Source organism: Pseudophryne corroboree, chromosome 1 (assembly GCF_028390025.1).
Source record: "Pseudophryne corroboree isolate aPseCor3 chromosome 1, aPseCor3.hap2, whole genome shotgun sequence".
NCBI lineage: Eukaryota > Metazoa > Chordata > Amphibia > Anura > Myobatrachidae > Pseudophryne > Pseudophryne corroboree.
In genome coordinates this window covers 1117745139-1117773052 of record NC_086444.1, presented here as the reverse complement: position 1 = coordinate 1117773052, position 27914 = coordinate 1117745139, and the positions used below count along the sequence as shown (strand labels likewise).

Sequence of the window (27914 nt, the reverse complement as noted above, 5' to 3'; positions counted from 1 at the left end):
CCAACCACCCCCCCACCCCCTCCGGTCCTCTTTCCCTTCCACCCCTCCTCTGACCACACTCTCTCTCATTTCATATATCTTCGATCTGTCTCCCCCTCCCCCTTCTCCACCTCCAATCACTCCCGCCCTTTCAAATCTGCCTACCTCACTGCTGCCTGCCCATGGGTCTCCGGGTACTCTCTCATAATGTGAAGGGCTTGAACAGCCCTCAAAAGAGAGGCAAGCTCTTTGCTTCCCTTAAACACCATAGAGGCGATCTGATTTTCCTACAGGAAACTCACTTCGTGCACGAATCTCACCCTACCCTGCAATGTAAACCATTCCCCGTTTCCTTTCATGCCTGCGATCACCTAGCCAAAAAACGTGGAGTAGCAATCTTAATTGCCCGCCACCTGTCTTTTGAACTCCTAGACTCTCATGCTGACAAAGACGGCCGATTCCTTGTCCTAGTGGGTAAACTCAACAATAATACATGCACCCTGGTTAACGTTTACGCCCCTAACCAGCGACAGGAACGGTTCTTTACAAGGCTAGATAATCTCCTCACTCGAGTCCGACAGGGCGACCTTATACTTGCAGGTGACTTCAACTCCGTTCTCAATCCACAGCTAGACCGCTCTACATCTTCCCCTACTCCTTCCCCGTCGGACTCCCTTCGCTCTAGATCCCTCCTCCGACTCATGCGATCCCAACTCCTCTACGACTCTTGGAGGATAAAAGACCCCTCTGCCCGCGACTATACCTTCTACTCTGCCCCTCATAACTCCTACTCCCGCATTGATATGGTCCTGCTCAGTCATGATCTTGCTATCAACCTCCGTGATGCCCATATCCACCCACTAATCTGGTCCGACCACGCCCCCATCTCCTGCGACCTGGCAGGCTTGGCTTCCCGTCCTCGCCCCATGACATGGCGCCTCAACGACTCCCTCCTACACAACCCTGAGACAAAGTCCCATCTTCAAGACAAAATCTCTGATTATTTCACCTTAAATGACTCCCCCGATATTTCTAGACCCACCCTCTGGTTGGCGCACAAGGCTGTCCTTCGAGGACACCTTATTAGCCTAGCCTCAAAAGCTAAAAAGCAATCCCTTTCCCAATACAACAGGCTCTCCATTAAACTCCATGCACTTGAGACCCAACACAAGGCGTCTCCCGACCAGGCGGTCTTGTCCGAACTTCGCACCATTAAAGCGGAACTCGATCTTCTTCTTACTACACGGGTGGCCAAGCGTCTTAAGTGGCTTCGCCAATCTTTTTATGAGAAGGGTGACAAGGCGGACAAGATCCTGGCGGCCCGACTCCGCTCCACAAGAGCCAAAACCAACATTGTCACTATCAGAAACTCTCTCTACCAAATCATTCAGGATCCCACAGCCATTAGAGCCGCCTTCCAATCCTACTACACCGACCTATACAACCTTCCGCCCCCTCCACCGGGCTCTTCCCCCCCAACCTCGATCCGACCTTATCTCCCACTTTCTCTCTGCTTCTAAACTACCCAGACTACCCCCGGACGCCTTGGACCTTCTCAACGGTGAGATTACGGTGGAAGAAATCACCCAGACTATACTCATGCAAAAAATAGGCAAATCTCCGGGCCCAGATGGGTTCACCGCTCTCTACTACAAGAAATTCTCTGCCCTTCTCTCCCCCCACCTACACTCTCTCTTCAATGGGATTGTCCAAGGCGAACCTTTTCCCCCTGAGATGCTAGAGGTTAGAATTGTGGTGATCCCCAAAGAAGGCAAGGACCCCCTTAATTGCGCAAGCTATCGCCCCATATCTCTCCTGAACCTAGACTTGAAAATCTTTGCTAAGATCCTGGCCAACCGTCTTAACCCATACCTCCCTTCCCTTGTCCACTACGACCAAGTAGGCTTTATCCCGGGCCGCCAGGCAAGAGACAACACCAGACGTGCCATTGACCTTATACATATCTCTAACTCCAGGAGATGCCCCACTATCATGCTTTCCTTAGATGCCGAAAAAGCATTTGACCGGATCTCCTGGGACTTCTTGAAACCCACCTTGGAGGCCTATGGCCTGTCCGGTGGCTTCCTCACTAGCATCCTAGCATTATATTCCACCCCCTCTGCCACTGTCCTTATCAATGGTACCCCATCCGCCCCACTTAGCATTTCCAATGGCACACGTCAGGGCTGCCCCCTCTCCCCCCTAATATTTGCCCTTATTATAGAACATACTCTAATACCGGAAACCCAGAGACGATTTCCCACAGAAAAAAAGTTCCTTTGTGGAGCACTCTTTTATGTAAATAATTGGAAAATGATTATTAATAAAACATAACTTTTAATTGCTCATATTCATAAAAACCTTTCTGGACAAGATCATACAATATAATTATAATGAAAAAATATTGAAAATATATATACGCTCACCAAAATAATATTGGTAGTGGTGGTATTTTAAAACATCAAAAAGGTAAAGTACCTATGACACATCTACACACCGGTAATTCCACTAGGATTTTGAAGCTTTAAATGCTATTACATAATCATCTCCAGCTAATGATACCCTTGAAAGTAATCCTCATAATTAGTCATATAATTCTTTCATATGATACCTATTAGTAATTTGGCATAAAATTCTGAATATTGGATAGCATGACAGATTATCCTCTCTCTATGTCCTCTCCCTTATCGACTGTCAGATACAAATTGTGATGGACACACTGGGGATAGAAAGGAACAGCGTAGAGGTATGCCACCCCTTCTACTGCCGCCGTCTTCCGTGAGCGGACGGGGGTGAGAGCGGGACCGGCAAACGCTGTTCACGAAATAGAGATACAGTGATGAGCCCTAGATCCTCCGTTTGCGGTGTTAGATGGTCCTGGTTACACTAGGCATAGCAGGAGCCAAATTCGCCACCGGGAGGAGGGCAGACACCGAAAATGGATAGGATAGATACATAAATCACATGTTTGTAACTAGGCTCCTGGATGGATATATATGGGTTAAGTCAAATAGTTACATTCCTAATCAGCCAAACTATGAGTTTCTGAAATGTATCCCAGAAGTGATGATAAATTACTAGATATCAATATGAGTCGATGGTATATTGTGCCTTTGGATACTTTAGAAAAGTGTGTGACACTGTATCCCTAACGTGTTTATATTCGGTTGTTTAACACATGTTTGAAAATTAGGGACAGCGTGAGAGTCTGCAGCCCTTTCTACTGCCTCCGTCTTCAATGAGCGGACGGAGGTGAGAGCGGAGCTTGCAGGCACGCTGACCGGAGACAGAGATACAGTGTACAGCCCTACTCCCGTATGCGGTGTTAGGTGGCCCTGGTTACTAGGAGCATTGCAGGGACCAAAATGCGCCGCCGGGAGAGGAGAAGACACCTGAAAGGACAGGGTACCTGACTCTTTTGGCTGGAGGGTGTGGATGTGTGCAGGCTGTTCCCCCTGCAGCGGGGAATCAGCAGACGGCCAGAACGCGTTTCACCACGAAGGGCTTAATCACCTGTGAGCCTGACCGGAGTCAGGAGGTGTGTCAGTATTTAAAGAGGGTAGAACCAATCCTGAAACGGGGACTAATTGCCCCATCATTGATTGCCTAACTGGCTAGTAGTTTAAACCTGATGATACGAGCAGAGATATTCTTGTTAAGACAATGCCCAATTAGGCATAATCAGAAAAGGGGGCAATGAGTATTTTAATAAGACACATAGACAAAGATCAGTGGGTGTTGTGACAGATAATTTTTCATCAAATTAACACTTATTACAATATATATTCTCCATTAAGTACACATTATTTATACATTTACAGAGGATTTCTCGTTTACAAATTCATGATATCAGAATACTTGATTAAATTGTCCTTCCCGTGGTGATAATCTATTAACCACTGGGGTGGATGTATGAATTTATACACTTTATATTTGAATGCTGTGAGGAAAGTAAAGGGGCGGGGAGGGAAGGGAAAAGAGGGAAGGTTGATCACTATATTGGTGTGGGTGGGTTTGAAGTGATTGCCAAAAAAGAAATACATAAGTGTTTGTAAAGTGAATATGAATAAATTAAAAGTGAATTAAATGAAGGGAAACCGGAAGGTGAGGGAGGAGGAAATTGACAAACGGAAATTGCCCATTGTAGTGAGCAAAATACTATAGTGATTCTAACTGGTGTGTTTAATTGTAAGGCTTAATAGGAAGTAAAAGATGAGGGGAGAGTGACAGAAGAAAAAAAGAAAAAAGAAAAAAAAAAGGGGGGACAGGTAGGGAATTAATAAGTTGGGGAAAATTGTGTTGTTTTAACAATGTATCCATATATTAGTGTATGTGATGATAAGTGATGAATACATAGACATACGTACATCTACATCCATATGTATATACATACATGTACACATGTAGACATACATGTACATATACACATGCAATGCGCACGTTTTTGAAAGTAAGTATTGAGAATGGTGAGAGGTGCATAATTACAAAAAAGAGAGTGCACGTGTACAAATATAAGAAAATGAATACCATACCACACTATCCTCTCAGGTGGTATGCTGGTATCCATGTATATTATGTATTAAATGAAAAAAGTTTTTCAAATATATGTTGTATGATATATTACTACCCTACTGTAAGTTAGGGAAGCACATATAAGACATAGCCAGATTCTAGAGCTAACAGGCTGGATGAAAGGGATATGGTCCAGAAATATAGTGTGTCTATTTTTTTATATAATTCTACATAGAAGATTAAGCCTTAATTCTACCCTTCAGGTCCCTAGTTGGTTAGAGGGACCCCTGGGCTTCCTAATCTATTATCCTGTGTATCTGTTATAAAATTACACTTTAAAAGAGAGATATTGTAATTGATGGATTTTTTTGATCAAAAGATTACGCTTTCAAAGAAAAATGTTATAATTGATAGACTCATTGAGACCATCCGGTCCCAGGGTACCCAACATGAATGTCCACTTGCTCTCTTTTTGGAGAAGCGCTTTGGTCGTGTCTCCGCCCCTGATATTTGGTTTAATCTTGTCCACACAGAATACTTTCATTCTGTGTGAGGGATTATAGTGGAAATGTTTAGCAACGGATGTGATCTGTTTCATGTTCGCCAAATCTCTGGCCGCGTTCCTGATGGATCCGCAGTGTTCCAAAATTCTTTGTTTTAACATCCTTGTCGTCATACCTATGTATCTTTTGCCACAATTGCACAAAATACAATAGATCACATTGGTCGTGGTACAATTGCAGAAAAATCTAATTTTGTGTTTTGTACCATATTCGATATACAACATATATTTGAAAAACTTTTTTCATTTAATACATAATATACATGGATACCAGCATACCACCTGAGAGGATAGTGTGGTATGGTATTCATTTTCTTATATTTGTACACGTGCACTCTCTTTTTTGTAATTATGCACCTCTCACCATTCTCAATACTTACTTTCAAAAACGTGCGCATTGCATGTGTATATGTACATGTATGTCTACATGTGTACATGTATGTATATACATATGGATGTAGATGTACGTATGTCTATGTATTCATCACTTATCATCACATACACTAATATATGGATACATTGTTAAAACAACACAATTTTCCCCAACTTATTAATTCCCTACCTGTCCCCCCTTTTTTTTTTTTTTTTTCTTTTTTTCTTCTGTCACTCTCCCCTCATCTTTTACTTCCTATTAAGCCTTACAATTAAACACACCAGTTAGAATCACTATAGTATTTTGCTCACTACAATGGGCAATTTCCGTTTGTCAATTTCCTCCTCCCTCACCTTCCGGTTTCCCTTCATTTAATTCACTTTTAATTTATTCATATTCACTTTACAAACACTTATGTATTTCTTTTTTGCCAATCACTTCAAACCCACCCACACCAATATAGTGATCAACCTTCCCTCTTTTCCCTTCCCTCCCCGCCCCTTTACTTTCCTCACAGCATTCAAATATAAAGTGTATAAATTCATACATCCACCCCAGTGGTTAATAGATTATCACCACGGGAAGGACAATTTAATCAAGTATTCTGATATCATGAATTTGTAAACGAGAAATCCTCTGTAAATGTATAAATAATGTGTACTTAATGGAGAATATATATTGTAATAAGTGTTAATTTGATGAAAAATTATCTGTCACAACACCCACTGATCTTTGTCTATGTGTCTTATTAAAATACTCATTGCCCCCTTTTCTGATTATGCCTAATTGGGCATTGTCTTAACAAGAATATCTCTGCTCGTATCATCAGGTTTAAACTACTAGCCAGTTAGGCAATCAATGATGGGGCAATTAGTCCCCGTTTCAGGATTGGTTCTACCCTCTTTAAATACTGACACACCTCCTGACTCCGGTCAGGCTCACAGGTGATTAAGCCCTTCGTGGTGAAACGCGTTCTGGCCGTCTGCTGATTCCCCGCTGCAGGGGGAACAGCCTGCACACATCCACACCCTCCAGCCAAAAGAGTCAGGTACCCTGTCCTTTCAGGTGTCTTCTCCTCTCCCGGCGGCGCATTTTGGTCCCTGCAATGCTCCTAGTAACCAGGGCCACCTAACACCGCATACGGGAGTAGGGCTGTACACTGTGTATCTCTGTCTCCGGTCAGCGTGCCTGCAAGCTCCGCTCTCACCTCCGTCCGCTCATTGAAGACGGAGGCAGTAGAAAGGGCTGCAGACTCTCACGCTGTCCCTAATTTTCAAACATGTGTTAAACAACCGAATATAAACACGTTAGGGATACAGTGTCACACACTTTTCTAAAGTATCCAAAGGCACAATATACCATCGACTCATATTGATATCTAGTAATTTATCATCACTTCTGGGATACATTTCAGAAACTCATAGTTTGGCTGATTAGGAATGTAACTATTTGACTTAACCCATATATATCCATCCAGGAGCCTAGTTACAAACATGTGATTTATGTATCTATCCTATCCATTTTCGGTGTCTGCCCTCCTCCCGGTGGCGAATTTGGCTCCTGCTATGCCTAGTGTAACCAGGACCATCTAACACCGCAAACGGAGGATCTAGGGCTCATCACTGTATCTCTATTTCGTGAACAGCGTTTGCCGGTCCCGCTCTCACCCCCGTCCGCTCACGGAAGACGGCGGCAGTAGAAGGGGTGGCATACCTCTACGCTGTTCCTTTCTATCCCCAGTGTGTCCATCACAATTTGTATCTGACAGTCGATAAGGGAGAGGACATAGAGAGAGGATAATCTGTCATGCTATCCAATATTCAGAATTTTATGCCAAATTACTAATAGGTATCATATGAAAGAATTATATGACTAATTATGAGGATTACTTTCAAGGGTATCATTAGCTGGAGATGATTATGTAATAGCATTTAAAGCTTCAAAATCCTAGTGGAATTACCGGTGTGTAGATGTGTCATAGGTACTTTACCTTTTTGATGTTTTAAAATACCACCACTACCAATATTATTTTGGTGAGCGTATATATATTTTCAATATTTTTTCATTATAATTATATTGTATGATCTTGTCCAGAAAGGTTTTTATGAATATGAGCAATTAAAAGTTATGTTTTATTAATAATCATTTTCCAATTATTTACATAAAAGAGTGCTCCACAAAGGAACTTTTTTTCTGTGGGAAATCGTCTCTGGGTTTCCGGTATTAGAGTATGTGATATTCAGTTCCGTGGAGCACCTCCAGCTGTGACACTAAATGAATGTAAGAATATTATTGCAATTGCTGGTTTAAATACATTGTATCCATTTATTACCATTTATTATTGTTTATGTTTTGTGCGGGATATACAGTTTTCTTCTGATATCCTTATTATAGAACCCCTTGCCTCCCAAATTAGAGCACATCCGGATATACACGGAATAAAGGTAGGCCCCACAGATCCCAAAATCTCCCTCTTCGCAGATGACATCCTACTCTCCCTCACTCAGCCCCTTATTTCACTCCCAAACCTATTTTCGGTTCTACAAGCCTATAGCCTTATTTCAGGCTACAAGATCAACTACTCCAAATCTGAGGCCATGATGCTACATATCCCCCAACACCAGGCTGAGTCCCTTCGCACCAATTTTAAACTCAAATGGCACCCCACAAAGATAAAATACCTAGGGATATACCTAACCCCGCGCTACGACTCCCTCTTCCGGGAAAACTTCCCACCCCTTCTTACCAACACACTAGCCGACCTGACCTCTTGGAACAGTCTCTTCATCTCGTGGCTGGGCAGGATCATAGCAGTTAAAATGACCATAATCCCCAAATGGCTCTACCTTTTCCAGACTCTCCCTGTGGCGGTCCCGGCTCCCTTCCTCCGCAATATCCAACGAGCCCTTATACGCTTTATTTGGAACCACAGACCTCCCCGCATTGCTGCCAACACTCTGAAAAGAGCAACCTCCATGGGAGGCAGAGGACTTCCCGATGTCAAATTATACTACCTCGCCTCCCACTTATCCCACATTGTCACTTCCTACGCTCCTCCAGGATCGGTTTCCTGGCTGGACATCGAAGCAGCCTTCATTGGCATCCCAGATCTGACCCCCCTATGGGGACTCCCCTCCGCCTCTCGACCCCCAACCTCTAAACTTCTTCCCACCATCAAATTCAACCTCAAAATCTGGGACACCCTCTCTCTGAAGTGGGGTCTCACCACCACACCCTCACCCTTAACCCCCATCTGGCAGAACCCCATGTTTCCCTCCGGACTCTCAGCTACGAGATCCCGGACGTGGATAACCCTAGGCCTTAAATTCCCAATTGACTTTGCCGACCGAGGCCAATGGCTGTCCCTCCCGGACCTCCAGCAGAAAATCCCCTCACAACCACTCAATCCCTTTCAATTCTTACAAATACGCCACTTTTTAACTTCCCTCCCTTCCACCGCCTTACTCCGTGCCCTTACTCCCTTTGAATCCCTATGTGTCAACTCTCATTCCTCCAAAGGCATAATCTCCCAACTTTACTCTCTCCTACTGGATTTTTCCCTGCCCCTATCCCGGCCCCATGAAGTTGCATGGGAACGGGACCTCGGGCCCCCACCTGAAACTCAGGATTGGGAGGACATGAGACTAGGCATTGCTAAAAGCTCTATTGCCACCGCCTTTAAGGAAACGGCCTACAAAGTTTATTACCGCTGGTACTATACCCCCGACCGTCTTAACAAATTTTTCCCGTCCTCCTCTTCAGCCTGCTGGAGGAACTGTGGGGATAGAGGTACTATGCTCCACATATGGTGGACCTGCCCGGTTATCGTCCCCTTCTGGGATCTGGTCCACTCCCTCCTCAACTCACTTCTAGAACCCCCTGTAATGAAGGACCCTTGGGTCTCCTTACTGTGTCTTCCCCCCCCACACCTCAATAAATTCTCCCAAAAGCTAACCTCACACATTCTGGCCGCAGCTAAATCACTGATCGCCCTCAACTGGAAGAACCCCTTACCACCCTCCCTACTATCCCTCAAAGCTAAAATCTGGCACATCGCCTCAATGGAAAAGATAACCTATTACCTCCACGACCGGGGCCACGTCTTCGAGCAGGTCTGGGCTCCCTGGCTCACCGCTGAACGTGGTTAGCTGGCTCCCTCCACCCGCCCCCGCCCCTCCCGTAGACCCATGGGCACCCACTCCCTTCTCCCCCTGATATCCCTCCTCATCTCATCTCTTAACCTTCTCAATTATCTCTTCCCCCTATTACCCTCTCTGTCTTCGTCTCTCCTCCGTTCCCCCCCCCCCCCCCTGTTATGATCTTGCTGCTCTTAAGACTTATATTATGTACGGTTACAAATGTGGTTATTCCCCCCCCCCCCCCCTGTTTCTCTTCTCCTCCTCCTCCCCCCCCCCCCCCCCTGATCCCCATGTTTGAACTTGACTGTTTTTCCCACACCAACTAACCCTGTTACTCATTTGAAAAATTGTGGTCCATTTTGGACACTGGCTATGTTGGCCATCTGTCCCTTGTATTCCTAGAATGCCCTCTTTATGTATCTGACCACGTATAAATAAAGAATTTCAAAAAAAAAAAAGTATGTGATCCTTTGCTTTCAGTATCTGGTATGATCCCCTTGTGCAGCAATAACGGCATGTAAACGTTTCTGGTAATTGTTGATTAGTCCTGAGCATCAGCTTGGAGGAATTGTACCCCATTCCTCTGTACAAAACAGCTTCAGCTCTGTTATGTTGGTGGTTTCCTCCCATGTACTGGTCTCTTCAGGTCATTCCACAACATTTCAATTGGATTAAGGTCAAGACTTTGACTTGGCCGTTCAAAAATTTTACATTTTATCCTTCTTTAACCATTCTTTGGTTGAATGACTTGTGTGCTTTGAGTCATTGTCTTGCTGCATGACCCACTTTCTCTTGAGCTCACTGACAGATTTCCTGCCATTTTCCTTTAGAATATTCTGGTATAATTCAGAATTCATTGTCCCATCGATGATAGGAAGTCATCCTGGGCCACATGCAGCAAAACAGGACCAAACAATGATACCACCACCACCACCACCACCACCACTGTGTTTTACAGATAGTATAAGGTTTTTATGCAGGAATGGGGTGTTCTACTTTCTCCAAACATAATGCTTCTCATTGAAACCAAAAAGCTCTATTTTGGACTAATCTGTCCACAAAACATTGTTCCAATAGCCTTCTGGCTTGTCCAGGTGATCTTTAGCAAGGTGCAGATGGGCAGCAATGTTTTTTGGAGCGCAGCGGCTTTCTCCTTGCAATCCTGCCATGCACACCATTGTTGTTCAGTGCCCTCCTGATGGTGGACTCATGAATATTAACATTTGCTAATGTGAGAAAGGCTGTCAGTTGCTTAGAGTTACCTTGAGTACCTTTTGTAACCTTGCAAACTAGACTCCTTGCTCTTTGTGTGATCTTTGTTGATCAACCACTCCTGGGGAGGGTAATAATGGTCTGGAATTTCCTCCATTTCTACACAATCTGTCTGACTGTTGGTGGAGTCCAGACTCTTTAGAGATGGTTTTGTAACCTCTCCTGCCTGGTGAGCATCAACAACTCTTCTTCTGAGGTCCTCCGAAACTACCTTTGTTCGTGGCATGATACACTTCCACAAACGTGTTGTGAACATCAGGTTTTGATAGATCCGTTCTTTTAAAAAGACAGGTTGTCCATTCACACCTGATAGTCATCCCATAGATTAAAAATAATTTCACTTTCAAAAGCCTAAAGGTTCACATACTTTTGACACTCACATATGTGATATTGGATCATTTTCCTCAATAAAAATATAAGCATGTCTATTTTTTTGTCTCATTTGTTTAAATTGGCTCTCTTTTTCTACTTTTAGGAGTTGTGAAAATCTGAGGTAGTTTAGGCCAAAATTTCAGCAGAAATATAGAAAATTTTGCAGGGTTCACAAACTTTCAAGCATCACTGTAGGTCTAAACAAGATTCTTTTTGCCTCATGTAATAGCCACGTAGAAGCACAGAGGAGTCTACGGTGGATGATGCAGCCATTGCTAAACAGCTGCAGCTTGCAGAGGATGAAGAGGTGAGTCCTATTCACTACCATGTTTCTTTACTGAGCCACATGTTTTTAACAGTAGTTTCTCTAACGTCCTAAGTGGATGCTGGGGACTCCGTAAGGACCATGGGGAATAGCGGCTCCGCAGGAGACTGGGCACATCTAAAGAAAGCTTTAGGACTAACTGGTGTGCACTGGCTCCTCCCCCTATGACCCTCCTCCAAGCCTCAGTTAGATTTCTGTGCCCGACGAGAAGGGTGCACACTAGGGGCTCTCCTGAGCTTCTTAGTGAAAGTTTTAGTTTAGGTTTGTTATTTTCAGTGAGACCTGCTGGCAACAGGCTCACTGCATCGAGGGACTAAGGGGAGAAGAAGCGAACTCACCTGCGTGCAGAGTGGATTGGGCTTCTTGGCTACTGGACATTAGCTCCAGAGGGACGATCACAGGTTCAGCCTGGATGGGTCCCGGAGCCACGCCGCCGGCCCCCTTACAGAGCCAGAAGAGCGAAGAGGTCCGGAGAAAGCGGCGGCAGAAGACGTTCCTGTCTTCAAATAAGGTAGCGCACAGCACTGCAGCTGTGCGCCATTGCTCTCAGCACACTTCACACTCCGGTCACTGAGGGTGCAGGGCGCTGGGGGGGGCGCCCTGAGACGCAATGAAACATGACAGAAATACCTTACATGGCAAAAATGCATCACATATAGCTCCTGGGCTATATGGATGCATTTAACCCCTGCCAGAATATACAAAAAACCGGGAGATAAGGCAGCCGAAAAGGGGGCGGAGCCTATCTCCTCAGCACACTGGCGCCATTTTCCCTCACAGCTCAGTTGGAGGGAAGCTCCCTGACTCTTCCCTGCACTACAGAAAGGGTTAAAAAAAGAGAGGGGGGCACTATTTAGGCGCAGTATTAAAACATACAGCAGCTATAAGGGGAAAAACACTTATATAAGGTTATCCCTGTATATATATATAGCGCTCTGGTGTGTGCTGGCATACTCTCCCTCTGTCTCCCCAAAGGGCTAGTGGGGTCCTGTCCTCTATCAGAGCATTCCCTGTGTGTGTGCTGTGTGTCGGTACGTTTGTGTCGACATGTATGAGGAGAAAAATGATGTGGAGACGGAGCAGAGTGTCTGTAACAGTGATGTCACCCCCTAGGGGGTCGACACCTGAGTGGATGTACTGTTGAAAATTACGTGACAGTGTCAGCTCTATATAAAAAAACAGTGGTTGACATGAGACAGCCGGCTACTCAGCTTGTGCCTGTCCAGACGTCTCATAGGCCGTCAGGGGCTCTAAAGCGGCCGTTACCTCAGATGGCAGATACAGACGCCGACACGGATACTGACTCCTGTGTCGACGGTGAAGAGACAACCGTGATTTCCAGTAGGGCCACACGTTACATGATTGAGACAATGGCAAATGTTTTTATACATTTCTGATAATACGAGTACCACCAAAAAGGGGTATTATGTTCGGTGAGGGAAAAACTACCTGTAGTTTTCCTGAATCTGAGAAATAAAATGAGGTGTGTGATGATGCGTGGGTTTCCCCCCGATAACAATTGATAATTTCTTAAAAGTATTGGCTGCATACCCTTTCCCGCCAGAGGTTAGGGTGCGTTGGGAAACACCCCCTAGGGGGGATAAGGCGCTCACACGCTTGTAAGAACAAGGGCTCTACCCTCTCATGAGATGGCCGTCCTTAAGGATCCTGCTGATAGAAAGCAGGAGGGTATCCAAAAAGGTATTTACACACATACTGGTGTTATACTGCGACCAGCAATCGCCTCAGCCTGGAGGTGCAGTGCTGGGTTGGCATGGTCGGATTCCCTGACTAGAAATATTGATATCCTAGATAAGGATAGTATATTATTGCCTATAGAGCATTTAAAAGATGCATTTCTATATATGCATGATGCACAGCGGAATATTTGCCGACTGGCATCAAGTATAAGTGCGTTGTCCAATTCTACCAGTAAAATGGTCAGGTGATGCGGATTCCAAACAGCATTTGGAAGTATTGCCTTTGAAAAGGGACATTTGGGGTCGGTCTTTTAGACCTGGTGGCCACGGCAACAACTGGGAAATCCACGTTTGTACCCCAGGTCGCCTCTCAAAATAAGACGCCGTATTATCAGGCGCAGTCCTTTGTTGGCAAGCGGACAAAAGGTTCCTCTTTTCTGCTCGTGACAGAGGGAGAGGAAAAAGGCTGAAGAGATTAGCCAGTTCCCAGGAACAGAAACCCTTTCCCGCCTCTGCCAAGCCCTCAGTATGACGCTAGGGCCTTACAAGCTCAGGCACGGTGGGGGCCCGTTCTCAATGAATTTCAGTGCGCAGTGGGCTCACTCGCAAGTAGACCCCTGGATCCTTCAGGTAATATCTCAAGGGTACATATTGGAATTCGAGACGTCTCCCCCTCGCCGTTTCCAAAAGTCGGCTTCACCGACGTCTCCCTCTGACAGGGAGGCAGTTTTGGAAGCCATTCACAAGCTGTATTCCCAGCAGGTGATAATCAAGGTACCCCTCCTGCAACAGGGAACGGGGTATTATTCCACACTATTGTGGTACCGAAGCCAGACGGCTCGGTGAGACCGATTCTAAATCTAAAATCTTTGAACACTTACATACAGAGGTTCAAATTCAAGATTGAGTCACTCAGAGCAGTGATTGCGAACCTGGAAGAAGGGGACTACATGATGTCTCGGGACATCAAGGATGCTTACCTTCATGTCAAAATTTACCCTTCTCACCAAGGGTACCTCAGGTTATGGTACAGAACTGTCACTATCAGTTCAGACGCTGCCGTAGGGATGGTCCACGGCACCCCGGGTCTTTACCAAGGTAATGGCCGAAATGATATCCCTTCGAAGGAAGGAAATTTTAGTTATCCCTTACTTGGACGATTCCCTGATAAGGGTAAGATCCAGGGAACAGTTGGAAGTCGGTGTAGCACTATCTCAGGTAGTGTTGCGGCAGCACGATTGGATTCTCAATATTCCAAAATCGCAGCTGGTTCCGACGACTTGTCTTCTGTTTCCTAGGGATGTTCCTGGACACAGTCCAGAAAAAAGGTGTTTCTCCCGGAAGAGAAAGCCAGGGAGTTATCCGAGCTAGTCAGGAACCTCCTAAAACCGAACCAAGGCTCAGTGCATCAATGCACAAGGGTTCGGGGTAAAAATGGTGGCTTCCTACGAAGCAATCCCATTCGCTAGATTCCACGCAAGAACTTTCCAGTGGAACCTACTGGACAAATGGTCCGGGTCGCATTTTCAGATGCATCAGCGGATAACCCTGTCACCAAGGACAAGGGTATCCATCCTGTGGTGGTTGCAGAGTGCTCATCTTCTAGAGGGCCGCAGATTCGGCATTCAGGACTGGGTCCTGGTGACCACGGATGCCAGCCTGCGAGGCTGGGGAGCAGTCACACAGGGAAGGAATATCCAGGGCTTAGGGTCAAGCCTGGATACATCACTTCACATAAATATCCTGAAGATAAGGGCCATTTACAATGCTCTAAGCTTAGCAAGACCTCAGCTTCAAGGTCAGCCGGTGTTGATCCAGTCGGACAACATCATGGCAGTCACCCACGTAAACAGACAGGGTGGCACAAGAAGCAGGAGGGCAATGGCAGAAGCTGCAGGGATTCTTCGCTGGGCGGAAAATCATGTGATAGCACTGTCAACAGTATTCATTCCGGGAGTGGACAACTGGGAAGCAGACTTCCTCAGCACGACCTCCACCCGGGAGAGTGGGGACTTCACCCAGAAGTCGTCCACATGATTAAAAAACTCGACAGGTATTGCGCCAGGTCAAGAGACCCTCAGGCAATAGTTGTAGACGCTCTGGTAACACCGTGGGTGTACCAGTCAGTGTATGTGTTCCCTCCTCTGCCTCTCATACCCAAGGTACTGAGATTGATAAGATGGAGAGGAGAAAGCACTATATTCGTGGCTCCGGATTGGCCAAGAAGGACTTGGTAACCGGAACTTCAAGAGATGCTCACGGAGGATCCGTGGCCTCTACCTCTAAGAAGGGACCTGCTCCAGCAAGGACCCTGTCTGTTCCAAGACTTACCGCGGCTGCGTTTGACGGCATGCCGGTTGAACACCGGATCCTGAAGGAAAAAAGGCATTCCGGATGAAGTCATCCATATCCTGATCTAAAGCCAGGAAGGATGTAACCGCAAAAACATGATCACCGCAATTGGCGAAAATATGTTGCGTAGTGCGAGGCCAGTAAGGCCCGACGGAGGAAATTCAACTGGGTCGATTCCTACATTTCCTGCAAACAGGAGTGTCTATGGGCCTGAAATTGGGGTCCATTAAGGTTCAGATTTCGGCCCTGTCAATTTTCTTCCAAAAAAGAACTAGCTTCAGTCCCTGAAGTTTAGACGTTTGTAAAAGGGGTACTGCATATACAGCCTCCTTTTGTGCCTCCAGTGGCAATTTGGGATCTCAATGTAGTTTGGGTTCCAAAAGTCACATTGGTTTGAACCACTTAAATCTGTGGAGTTAAAATATCTCACATGGAAAGTGGTCATGCTGTTGGCCCTGGCCTGGGCCAGGCGCGTGTCAGAATTGGCGGCTTTATCCTGTAAAAGCCCTTATCTGATTTTCCATTCGGACAGGGCGGAATTGAGGACTCGTCCTCAGTTTCTCCCTAAGGTGGTTCCAGCGTTTTCACCTGAACCAACCTATTGTGGTGCCTGCGGCTACTAGGGACTTGGAGGAATCCAAGTTGCTGGATGTTGTCAGGGCCCTGAAAATATTCCAGGACGGCTGGAGTCAGGAAATCTGACTCGCTGTTTATCCTGTATGCACCCAACAAGCTGGGTGCTCCTGCTTCTAAGCAGACTATTGCTCGTTGGATTTGTAGTACAATTCAGCTTGCACATTCTGTGGCAGGCCTGCCACAGCTAAAATCTGTAAAAGCCCGTTCCACAAGGAAAGTGGGCTCATCTTGGGCGGCTGCCCGAGGGGTCTCGGCTTTACAACTTTGCCGAGCAGTTACTTGGTCAGGGGCAAACACGTTTGCTAAATTCTACAAATTTGATACCCTGGCTGAGGAGGACCTGGAGTTCTCTCATTCGGTGCTGCAGAGTCATCCGCACTCTCCCGCCCGTTTGGGAGCTTTGGTATAATCCCCATGGTCCTTACGGAGTCCCCAGCATCCACTTAGGACGTTAGAGAAAATAAGAATTTACTTACCGATAATTCTATTTCTCATAGTCCGTAGTGGATGCTGGGCGCCCATCCCAAGTGCGGATTGTCTGCAATACTTGTACATAGTTACAAAAATCGGGTTATTATTGTTGGGAGCCATCTTTTCAGAGGCTCCTCTGTTATCATACTGTTAACTGGGTTCAGATCACAAGTTATACGGTGTGATTGGTGTGGCTGGTATGAGTCTTACCCGGGATTCAAAATCCTTCCTTATTGTGTACGCTCGTCCGGGCACAGTATCCTAACTGAGGCTTGGAGGAGGGTCATAGGGGGAGGAGCCAGTGCACACCAGTTAGTCCTAAAGCTTTCTTTAGATGTGCCCAGTCTCCTGCAGAGCCGCTATTCCCCATGGTCCTTACGGAGTCCCCAGCATCCACTACGGACTATGAGAAATAGAATTATCGGTAAGTAAATTCTTATTTTTCCTTTAAAACAACAGTATTTGAGAGAGAGATTATTAGTGTGAATTTTTTCCTTTAACTAAACAAAGGACATTTTTTCAAAAGACAAGGGTACCCGTAGATCTTTATTGGAGAACCGGACAATACAAAATCTATACTTCATACAGAATATCTTTAGAAGAAGCTACATACTTTCATATTGATTTCACTATTTATTCAAGCTCCCTGGGTGTATATTTACTAAAGTACAGGTTTATAGGGTGTAGAGGTTGCTCATAGCAACCAATCAGATTCTAGTGATACTATGTAGACAAGTGATTGGATTCCTCCGCAGAAGCAAAATGATGTGCTCCTGCTGTGTTCATGAAGGTATAAAACGGGTAGAGGATCATTTCCTAACGAAATGGCTTGCTGGAAGGAGCTTACCGAGTTTTTTTTTAAAAGGGATTATTGTAGGCTCGATCAGAGGTATGAGTGTGAGAGCATTGCGGTTGTTAGGTAGGTTCCTAAATCCACTGTCTTCTGTTATTAATACATGGAAGACGACTGGTCATTGCAGGAATGCACCTCGCCCTGGAAGACCTCTGAAACTGCAAACTATGGACCGGAAAGTGCTAACCAGGTAGCTGCGAAAGAACATGGGTCGTCCCATGCTTACCATTGCACACGAGTTCCAAATGGCCACTAATGGGCCGGTTTCAACAAGAACACTTTGTAGGGAGGCCCATGCACTTGGATATTATGGGCGAGCAGCTGCTCATAAACATCTAATCACTAAGAAGAATGCAGCCCAACTCTTATGATGGTGTAAAGAGCGCAAAAGCGGGACAGTGGAACAATGGTGGCTAGTGTTATGGAGTGACGAATCATGGTTTACACTCTTCCGATCAGATTGGCGTGTTTGTATTTGGCGATTTGCCAGGAGAACATCTGATGCCAGAGTGTGCTGTACCTACAGTAAAACATGGAGGTGATATGCTGTGGGGCTGTTTCTGGTTTGGCATGGGTCCACTGGTTGCGATGAGAGATGTTCATGGTAACTCTGTGCTTCATACATTGTGGCAGTTTTACGGAAACGACAAATGTTTTTATCAGGCGACAATGCCACCTGTCATGTTTCCAGGGCGAAGCAGGGGGGTGGTATACAGAAAATTCAGTAACCCGAATGGACTGGCCAGCTCAGGGTCCAGATCTTAACCCCATTGAGAACCTCTATGACAAATTGGAGAGACTTGTGCGTGTTCTAGGCCCACTTGACCTTCTACAGTGTCGCAGTTGGTCACTGTACTTAAGATGGAATGGCAAAACATACCACCTGCTGTTGTCCAGGAACATGTGGACAGTTTGATAAGAAGGGTGTCTGCAGTAATCACTGCACGTGGTGGACCTAAGTACAGACGTCAATAAAATCTCAATGTATTTGCTGTCAATGTCCAATCACTTTTGTAATATAATGTATTCTCTTCTAGAAGGTGCTAGATAAATAAGTAGAATCTGATTGGTTTCTGTGGGCAACATCTCCACTGCTATAAACCCGCAGTTTAGTAAATATACCCCCTAGTGGCTGTCAGATATTGCAAGGTTGTGACTGCTCCCAACTCGGCGTAAAACCTCTATCCTGCATAGTTTGACTTTATTTAGTTTATGCTTTAAATGATAAGTTCCTTTTTAAACATGCAGTTGACATATTTTGATTTATTTATGTAAGGTACATACACACTGGCCGGTATATCGTCCTTTCATTTCAGCGGCCTATATATATTGCTGGTCCGTCGGTCAGTGTGTAGCAACCATGTGTCTGAACGCCGTCATTCAGACATATCGCGTCGGCCCTGTAGCACAGCCAATGGCCGATATATTGAAAGATATATCAGTGCATCGTCGCTGCGTGTACCGCCCATACACTAGCTGGACAAGCCGGTGGTGATTGACAGCGCAACTGAGCGGTCAAATGTAAATGCCTGCCAAGTTTGTGACGTCGTTCATGACAGATCGGCAGTGTATATGCACGACACAGTGCCCGATCGGGCTGTAGAGTGTGTGTACCCAGCATTACTTTATCTTGTTTTCAAAAAATATATGTCAGGCTCACAGCTGTTGGCATGTCATGTGGTTTCAGAGGATGGATAGGGAGGGGAAGGATTTTACAGTACACAGCAGACTGCTCTAAGGGGCGTATGAAAGCACCTCTGCTCACTACATCATGTGTGGATGCCATTTATACCCTTACACGGCTGTTGCAGAGGTCTGTATGGTTCATGGCTTTATATTTTTTGTGGTATACAGGTGCTTGGATTGCTTTTCCAATATTAGATCTGTTTTGTTACTGGCATCTGTGGTTTTGTGAAAGTAACTTTTGATTTGTTGACCGCATAAGAAACACTTTTCCCAGAACAAGAATATGTTTTTGTTCTTTCCACTGCTGTTTTTGGCTGGTGGCAGTCATGACACCTGCTGCTAATGTCCGCTGATAAGGTGTGATTGGAACACTGAATACCGCCTGGTGGCAGGAAACAGGTTAGAAACGGACTGTTACGTTTCATTTCCGGCTGATAAATAAATAGGACAGATCTGAGTCCAGCGTTTACATCCTGATGGGACTTTGTGTTCTCAGTAATGGGGTTGGAAGAAGATGGCAAAGTGCCTTTGGCAAAGATGCTGTTCTTGTCACTGCGGGGGTGGATGGGTTAGGCCTGAGATATGAATGGATATACAGTATGAAGCAGAGAGTGGTCTGATGTAAATAGCACTAATTGCCCAAGCCTGTTATAAACCACGCATCATAGCAATGTAGTGATTATCCCTTGTAGATGCAGTTACTGCTCATCCCATGTTCTTTGTGTAACCTGTCTTTCTATGGTCTGTAATCGTCAGGTGTGGTTCATAGGGTCGAACACTCTTATGTCGACGGTAACTAAGTTGACACCTAAAATATGTCGACATGAGCAAGGTCGACATGGCAAAAGGTCGACATGAGGTTTTTTAAAAAAAAAATTGGGTGTCGTTTTCTTCATAGAGTGACCGGGAACCCCAATTAGTGCACCGTGTCCCCTCACAGGGTTCGCTTCGCTCGCCATGCTTCGGGCAAGGTGCCTCGCTGCGCTCGGCACAAGTTACCGTTACCAATTGTAGTCCACGTGGATGGTAAAGTATGAAAGTAATAAAAAAAAATGGGAAAAATTGTGAAAAACTCATGTCGACCTAATGCATGTCAACCAAGAGTGGTCGACCTAGAGACCGGATACCATAATCGTCTACCCATAGTCTATGCTTACCTGTCTATCTGGGCAAAAATGGCGCAGGCATGTACCAGTCTACCCTCCGCATGTGAGATAGGACGGGGCCTGACGGAGGCTGCAAATAGGCCCCCTTCTCTCATAACCAGCCCGTCTAGTACACTATTATACTGTGACTATAGGCTTTATATATAGAAGTGTTCCAGCATCAAGTGACTTTAGTGTATAAGCATGCTGGTGTGATCCGGAACATTCTTCCAGATTCCTTGCTTTACATCTTCATGTATTGTGAAATAGTGAATGTCCTATAGAAGCATGCATTAAGATAAACAAGGCAGCCCAGTTAATTTAACATTTCCCATATATTATATTATTGTATGTTCTTGCCGATCTATTAGCGGGTCATAAAATAATAGAGCACTGATTCTGTGTGTGTCAGATTTCTGCAGTAAATGAAAGCATGGCAACTAATACAGATTTCTCTGACGTCCTAGTGGATGCTGGGACTCCGTCAGGACCATGGGGAATAGCGGCTCCGCAGGAGACAGGGCACAAAATTTAAAAGTTTGACCACTAGGTGGTGTGTACTGGCTCCTCCCCCTATGACCCTCCTCCAAGCCTCAGTTAGGTTTTTGTGCCCGTCCGAGCAGGGTGCAATCTAGGTGGCTCTCCTAAAGAGCTGCTTAGAAAAAGTTTGTTAGGTTTTTTATTTTCAGTGAGTCCTGCTGGCAACAGGCTCACTGCAACGAGGGACTTAGGGGAGAAGAAGTGAACTCACCTGCGTGCAGGATGGATTTGCTTCTTAGGCTACTGGACACTAGCTCCAGAGGGACGATCACAGGTACAGCCTGGATGGGTCACCGGAGCCGCGCCGCCGACCCCCTTGCAGATGCCGAATAGAGAAGAGGTCCAGAAACCGGCGGCAGAAGACGTCTCAGTCTTCATGAGGTAGCGCACAGCACTGCAGCTGTGCGCCATTGCTCTCCGCACACTTCACACCAGCGGTCACTGAGGGTGCAGGGCGCTGGGGGGGGCGCCCTGGGCAGCAATGTAATATACCTATTCTGGCTAAAATATATCACATATAGCCCCTGGGGCTATATGGATGTATTTAACCCCTGCCAGGTTCCAAAAAAACCGGGAGAAGAAGCCCGCCGAAAAGGGGGCGGGGCCTATTCTCCTCAGCACACAGCGCCATTTTCCTGCCCAGCTCCGCTGCGAGGAAGGCTCCCAGGACTCTCCCCTGCACTGCACTACAGAAACAGGGTAAAAACAGAGAGGGGGGGCACTTATTGGCGATATTTATAATATTTGAGCTGCTATAAAGGGAACACACTTATTAAGGTTGTCCCTATATATATTTATAGCGCTTGGGGGTGTGCTGGCAAACTCTCCCTCTGTCTCCCCAAAGGGCTAGTGGGGTCCTGTCTTCTATCAGAGCATTCCCTGTGTGTCTGCTGTGTGTCGGTACGTGTGTGTCGACATGTATGAGGACGATGTTGGCGTGGAGGCGGAGCAATTGCCTGTAATGGTGATGTCACCCCCTAGGGAGTCGACACCAGAATGGATGGCTTTGTTTATGGAATTACGTGATAGTGTCAGCACGCTACAAAAGTCGGTTGATGACATGAGACAGCCGGCAAACCAGTTAGTACCTGTCCAGGCGTCTCAGACACCGTCAGGGGCTGTAAAACGCCCTTTACCTCAGTCGGTCGACACAGACCCAGACACTGACACTGAATCCAGTGTCGACGGTGAAGAAACAAACGTATTTTCCAGTAGGGCCACACGTTATATGATCACGGCAATGAAGGAGGCTTTGCATATCTCTGATACTGCAAGTACCACAAAAAGGGGTATTATGTGGGGTGTGAAAAAACTACCGATAGTTTTTCCTGAATCAGAGGAACTGAATAAAGTGTGTGATGAAGCGTGGGTTACCCCAGATAGAAAACTGCTAATTTCAAAGAAGTTATTGGCATTATACCCTTTCCCGCCAGAGGTTAGGGCGCGCTGGGAAACACCTCCTAGGGTGGATCAGGCGCTCACACGCTTATCAAAGCAAGTGGCGTTACCGTCTCCTGATACGGCCGCCCTCAAGGATCCAGCTGATAGGAGGCTGGAGAATACATTAAAAAGTATATACACACATACGGGTGTTATACTGAGACCAGCAATCGCCTCAGCCTGGATGTGCAGTGCTGGCGTGGCTTGGTCGGAGTCACTGTCTGAAAATATTGATACCCTGGATAGGGACAGTATTTTACTGACTATAGAGCAGTTAAAGGATGCATTTCTTTATATGCGAGATGCACAGAGAGATATTTGCACTCTGGCATCAAGAGTAAGTGCGATGTCCATATCTGCCAGAAGAAGTTTATGGACGCGCCAGTGGTCAGGTGATGCGGATTCCAAACGACATATGGAAGTATTGCCGTATAAGGGGGAGGAATTATTTGGGGTCGGTCTATCGGATCTGGTGGCCACGGCAACGGCCGGAAAATCCACCTTTTTACCCCAGGTCACCTCCCAGCAGAAAAAGCCGCAGGCTTTTCAGCCGCAGTCCTTTCGTTCCTATAAGAACAAACGAGCAAAAGGACATTCCTATTTGCCCCGAGGCAAAGGAAAGGGTAAGAGACTGCAACAAGCAGCTCCTTCCCAGGAGCAGAAGCCCTCCCCGGCTTCTACAAAGGCGTCAGCATGACGCTGGGACCTTACAAGCAGACTCAGGGGCGGTGGGGGGCCGCCTCAAACATTTCAGCGCACAGTGGGCTCACTCGCAGGTGGACCCCTGGATCCTGCAGGTAGTATCTCGGGGTTACAGGTTGGAATTCGAGAAGTCCCCTCCTCGCCGTTTCCTAAAGTCTGCTTTGCCAACGTCTCCCTCCGACAGGGCGACGGTATTGGAGGCCATTCACAAGCTGTATTCTCAGCAGGTGATAGTCAAGGTACCCCTCCTACAACAGGGACAGGGGTATTACTCCACGCTATTTGTGGTACCGAAGCCGGACGGCTCGGTAAGACCGATTCTAAATCTAAAATCTCTGAACCTGTACATACAAAAATTCAAGTTCAAGATGGAGTCACTCAGAGCAGTGATAGCGAATCTGGAAGAAGGGGATTTTATGGTGTCCTTGGACATCAAGGATGCTTACCTTCATGTTCCAATTTGTCCTTCACACCAAGGGTACCTCAGGTTCGTGGTCCAAAACTGTCATTATCAGTTTCAGACGCTGCCGTTTGGATTGTCCATGGCACCCCGGGTCTTTACCAAGGTAATGGCCGAAATGATGATCCTTCTTCGAAGAGAAGGCGTCTTAATTATCCCTTACTTGGACGATCTCCTGATAAGGGCAAGATCCAGAGAACAGCTGGAGGTCGGAGTAGCACTAACCCAAGTAGTGCTCCAACAACACGGGTGGATTCTGAATTTTCCAAAATCCCAACTGATCCCGACGACACGTCTGTTGTTCCTAGGGATGATTCTGGACACTGTTCAGAAAAAGGTATTTCTTCCGGAGGAGAAAGCCAGGGAGTTATCCGATCTAGTCAGGAACCTCCTAAAACCAGGAAAAGTATCTGTGCATCAATGCACAAGAGTCCTGGGAAAAATGGTAGCTTCTTACGAAGCGATTCCATTCGGCAGATTCCATGCACGAGTCAAGCCTGGAGACGTCTCTTCACATAAATATACTGGAGCTAAGAGCAATCTACAATGCTCTAAGCCTGGCAAAACCTCTGCTTCAGGGTCAGCCGGTGTTGATTCAGTCGGACAACATCACGGCAGTCGCCCACGTAAACAGACAGGGCGGCACAAGAAGCAGGAGGGCAATGGCAGAAGCTGCAAGGATTCTCCGCTGGGCAGAAAATCATGTGTTAGCACTGTCAGCTGTGTTCATCCCGGGAGTGGACAACTGGGAAGCAGACTTCCTCAGCAGACACGATCTGCACCCGGGAGAGTGGGGACTTCATCCAGAAGTCTTCCACATGATTGTGGTCCATTGGGAAAGACCAATGGTGGACATGATGGCGTCCCGCCTCAACAAAAAACTGGACAGGTATTGCGCCAGGTCAAGAGACCCTCAGGCAATAGCTGTAGACGCTCTGGTAACACCATGGGTGTACCAGTCAGTGTATGTGTTTCCTCCTCTGCCTCTCATACCAAAAGTACTGAGAATTATACGGCAAAGGGGAGTAAGAACGATACTCGTGGCTCCGGATTGGCCAAGAAGAACTTGGTACCCGGAACTTCAGGAGATGCTCACGGAAGATCCGTGGCCTCTACCTCTAAGACGGGACCTGCTTCAGCAGGGACCGTGTCTATTCCAAGACTTACCGCGGCTGCGTTTGACGGCATGGCGGTTGAACGCCGAATCCTAAGGGAAAAAGGCATTCCGGAAGAGGTCATCCCTACCCTGGTAAAAGCCAGGAAGGAGGTGACTGCACAACATTATCACCGCATTTGGAGAAAATATGTTGCGTGGTGTGAGGCCAGGAAGGCCCCGACGGAGGAATTTCAACTGGGTCGATTCCTACATTTCCTGCAAACAGGATTGTCTATGGGCCTCAAATTAGGGTCCATTAAGGTTCAAATTTCGGCCCTGTCGATTTTCTTCCAGAAAGAATTGGCTTCAGTTCCTGAAGTCCAGACTTTTGTAAAAGGAGTACTACATATACAGCCCCCGGTTGTGCCCCCAGTGGCACCGTGGGATCTTAATGTAGTTTTGGATTTTCTCAAATCCCATTGGTTTGAGCCACTCAAATCGGTGGATTTGAATTATCTTACATGGAAAGTAACCATGCTACTGGCCCTGGCTTCAGCCAGGAGAGTGTCAGAATTGGCGGCTTTATCGTATAAAAGCCCATATCTGATTTTCCATTCGGACAGGGCAGAACTGCGGACGCGTCCTCACTTTCTGCCTAAGGTGGTTTCAGCGTTTCACCTGAACCAGCCTATTGTGGTGCCTGCGGCTACTAGCGATTTGGAGGATTCCAAGTTGCTGGACGTTGTCAGAGCATTGAAAATATATATTTCAAGGACGGCTGGAGTCAGAAAATCTGACTCGCTGTTTATACTGTATGCACCCAACAAGCTGGGTGCTCCTGCTTCTAAGCAGACGATTGCTCGTTGGATTTGTAGCACAATTCAACTTGCACATTCTGTGCCAGGCCTGCCACAGCCTAAATCTGTCAAGGCCCATTCCACAAGGAAGGTGGGCTCATCTTGGGCGGCTGCCCGAGGGGTCTCGGCATTACAACTCTGCCGAGCAGCTACGTGGTCAGGGGAGAACACGTTTGTAAAATTCTACAAATTTGATACCCTGGCTAAGGAGGACCTGGAGTTCTCTCATTCGGTGCTGCAGAGTCATCCGCACTCTCCCGCCCGTTTGGGAGCTTTGGTATAATCCCCATGGTCCTGACGGAGTCCCAGCATCCACTAGGACGTCAGAGAAAATAAGATTTTACTTACCGATAAATCTATTTCTCGTAGTCCGTAGTGGATGCTGGGCGCCCATCCCAAGTGCGGATTGTCTGCAATACTTGTACATACTTATTGTTACAAAAAAATCGGGTTGTTATTGTTGTGAGCCGTCTGTTCAGAGGCTCCTACGTTTGTCATACTGTTAACTGGGTTCAGATCACAAGTTGTACGGTGTGATTGGTGTGGCTGGTATGAGTCTTACCCGGGATTCAAAATCCTTCCTTATTGTGTACGCTCGTCCGGGCACAGTATCCTAACTGAGGCTTGGAGGAGGGTCATAGGGGGAGGAGCCAGTACACACCACCTAGTGGTCAAACTTTTAAATTTTGTGCCCTGTCTCCTGCGGAGCCGCTATTCCCCATGGTCCTGACGGAGTCCCAGCATCCACTACGGACTACGAGAAATAGATTTATCGGTAAGTAAAATCTTATTTTTTCTTTCTCTTTCTTGGCAGATGGAAAGACAACTCCATGAAGACGAGAAATTTGCCCGAACGTTGGCAATGATAGATGATGTGCCAAGACCTAAGGTGAGAGGCCTTGTTTCAGCGATCTCGTTACAGTGGCGTACTCACCGGCGTGACCATCACCGGCGTACTCTGCTTTCCGTTACATTACAGGAGACTTCCTGCAACACACGTCACATAGATCTCTGCTCCAGGGCTAAGAAACAATAAGGCTAAGGACGGAGATTTAATAACTCCTAAAGAACAATGTCACAGCACAGTTTTTTTTTTTTTTTTAGTTGTGTTTTTTTTTACCCTTAATACCCCAGGATGCTGAATTTGTGTCCCCTCGTGTATATCGTAACCCTCCCATTTTTGTGTTCTCATAACTTACTGTAGATTACTTTCTGATACTGCATCTTTCCCTGTGCGCTTTAAAATACCAGATATTGCCTCAAATTCTGTGTGTCCGCTTGTGGCTTTGTTCCTTTATGTGACGGAAGAACTCCTTGTTGACTTCTAATATCCATATAAGTTACACTGTGTAATAAAAAATTCCATTATATTATATTTACAGTACAATGATGAAGATTGGTAAAGGGGTGCTTGTAAATGGCAAGATTCAAGTTAGGATTTTGTGTATGTGCCAGACATGCTGTTCCCCACACGACTTCATAGTAAGTCTTCTGCTTTATTTACTGACTGGTGTTTTTGTCCAACTTATTTAGGCACAGAAAGACACTGAAAAAAAACAGACAACCTCCGCCGCTGCGAAAATAAGTCCAGCAAAGGCTGAGAAACCTCTATCTTCAGGTAACAGGCCTCAAAGACATGCAGCAGTAGTGGCAGAGGCCTGCCATGAACAGCTCGCAAAGCTGGTTTCATCATTGTATGCGTTGTGTGCTGCACTACAAGTATTTATCTGCTCTTGTATTTTGTTCTTCCATGATTCTGGGCTTATCTGGGAGCAGTCAGGTATACAAATTAGGGACCCCACTGTGCTTGTTGACTTGTTGGGAAGGTGACATCCTTTGACAGTGCCACGTTGATGTCTGAGATCTTCAGTAGGACCCATTCTACTGCTAATGTCTGATTATGGCGATTGCATGGCTGCATGAATGATTTTATGCCCTTACTAGCGGTGTGCATGTCCGTATGCCCTTACTAGTGGTGTGCATGTCTGTATGCCCTTACTAGCGATGAGCATGTCTGAAATGATCAAGCCCATTAATCAGACATACTTTTGGCTGTAGCTCCGCAGCAGATCTAGATTAAAATAGTCTCTCTTTTTGTGTTCATAAACACGATTTGTGACCATATTCTTATAAAATCGTAATGCTATCCATCTAAATCGCAGCATTTGTGAGCACAGGATGTAGTCAGGTGACCGGCGGTCGGGATCCCGGCGATCACCATACCGACGCCAGGATGCCGGCAGGGGGCCCAGAGTTATTCCCTCTCGTCTGTGTCCACGACACCCATAGAGTGTGAATAGAACCTGTGGCGAGCCCGCAGCGTGGCAAGTGCAGCGAGCCCGCAAGGGGCTTCGCTGCGCTCGCCTCCTGCTAGCAACCTGGCGGCGAGGATCCGCGTTGGTATGCTGACTGCCGGGATCCCGACTTTTGGTCACCCAACCT

At 46.3% G+C, this 27914-nt stretch overlaps 1 protein-coding gene across 4 annotated transcripts in view; it reads left to right on the top strand.

Moving 5' to 3' along the window:
- Positions 1-27914, top strand: part of RFC1 (replication factor C subunit 1) — a 131688-nt gene that overhangs the window by 61222 nt on the left and 42552 nt on the right. For 3 of the 4 annotated variants that reach the window (XM_063922722.1, XM_063922712.1, XM_063922732.1), the window contains exons 6-8: positions 11439-11516; positions 26287-26361; positions 27006-27090. In XM_063922722.1, the coding sequence (XP_063778792.1) occupies positions 11439-11516; positions 26287-26361; positions 27006-27090 (238 nt within the window). The remainder of the gene's footprint in view (positions 1-11438; positions 11517-26286; positions 26362-27005; positions 27091-27914) is intronic. The other variant, XM_063922742.1, reaches the window with a different exon arrangement.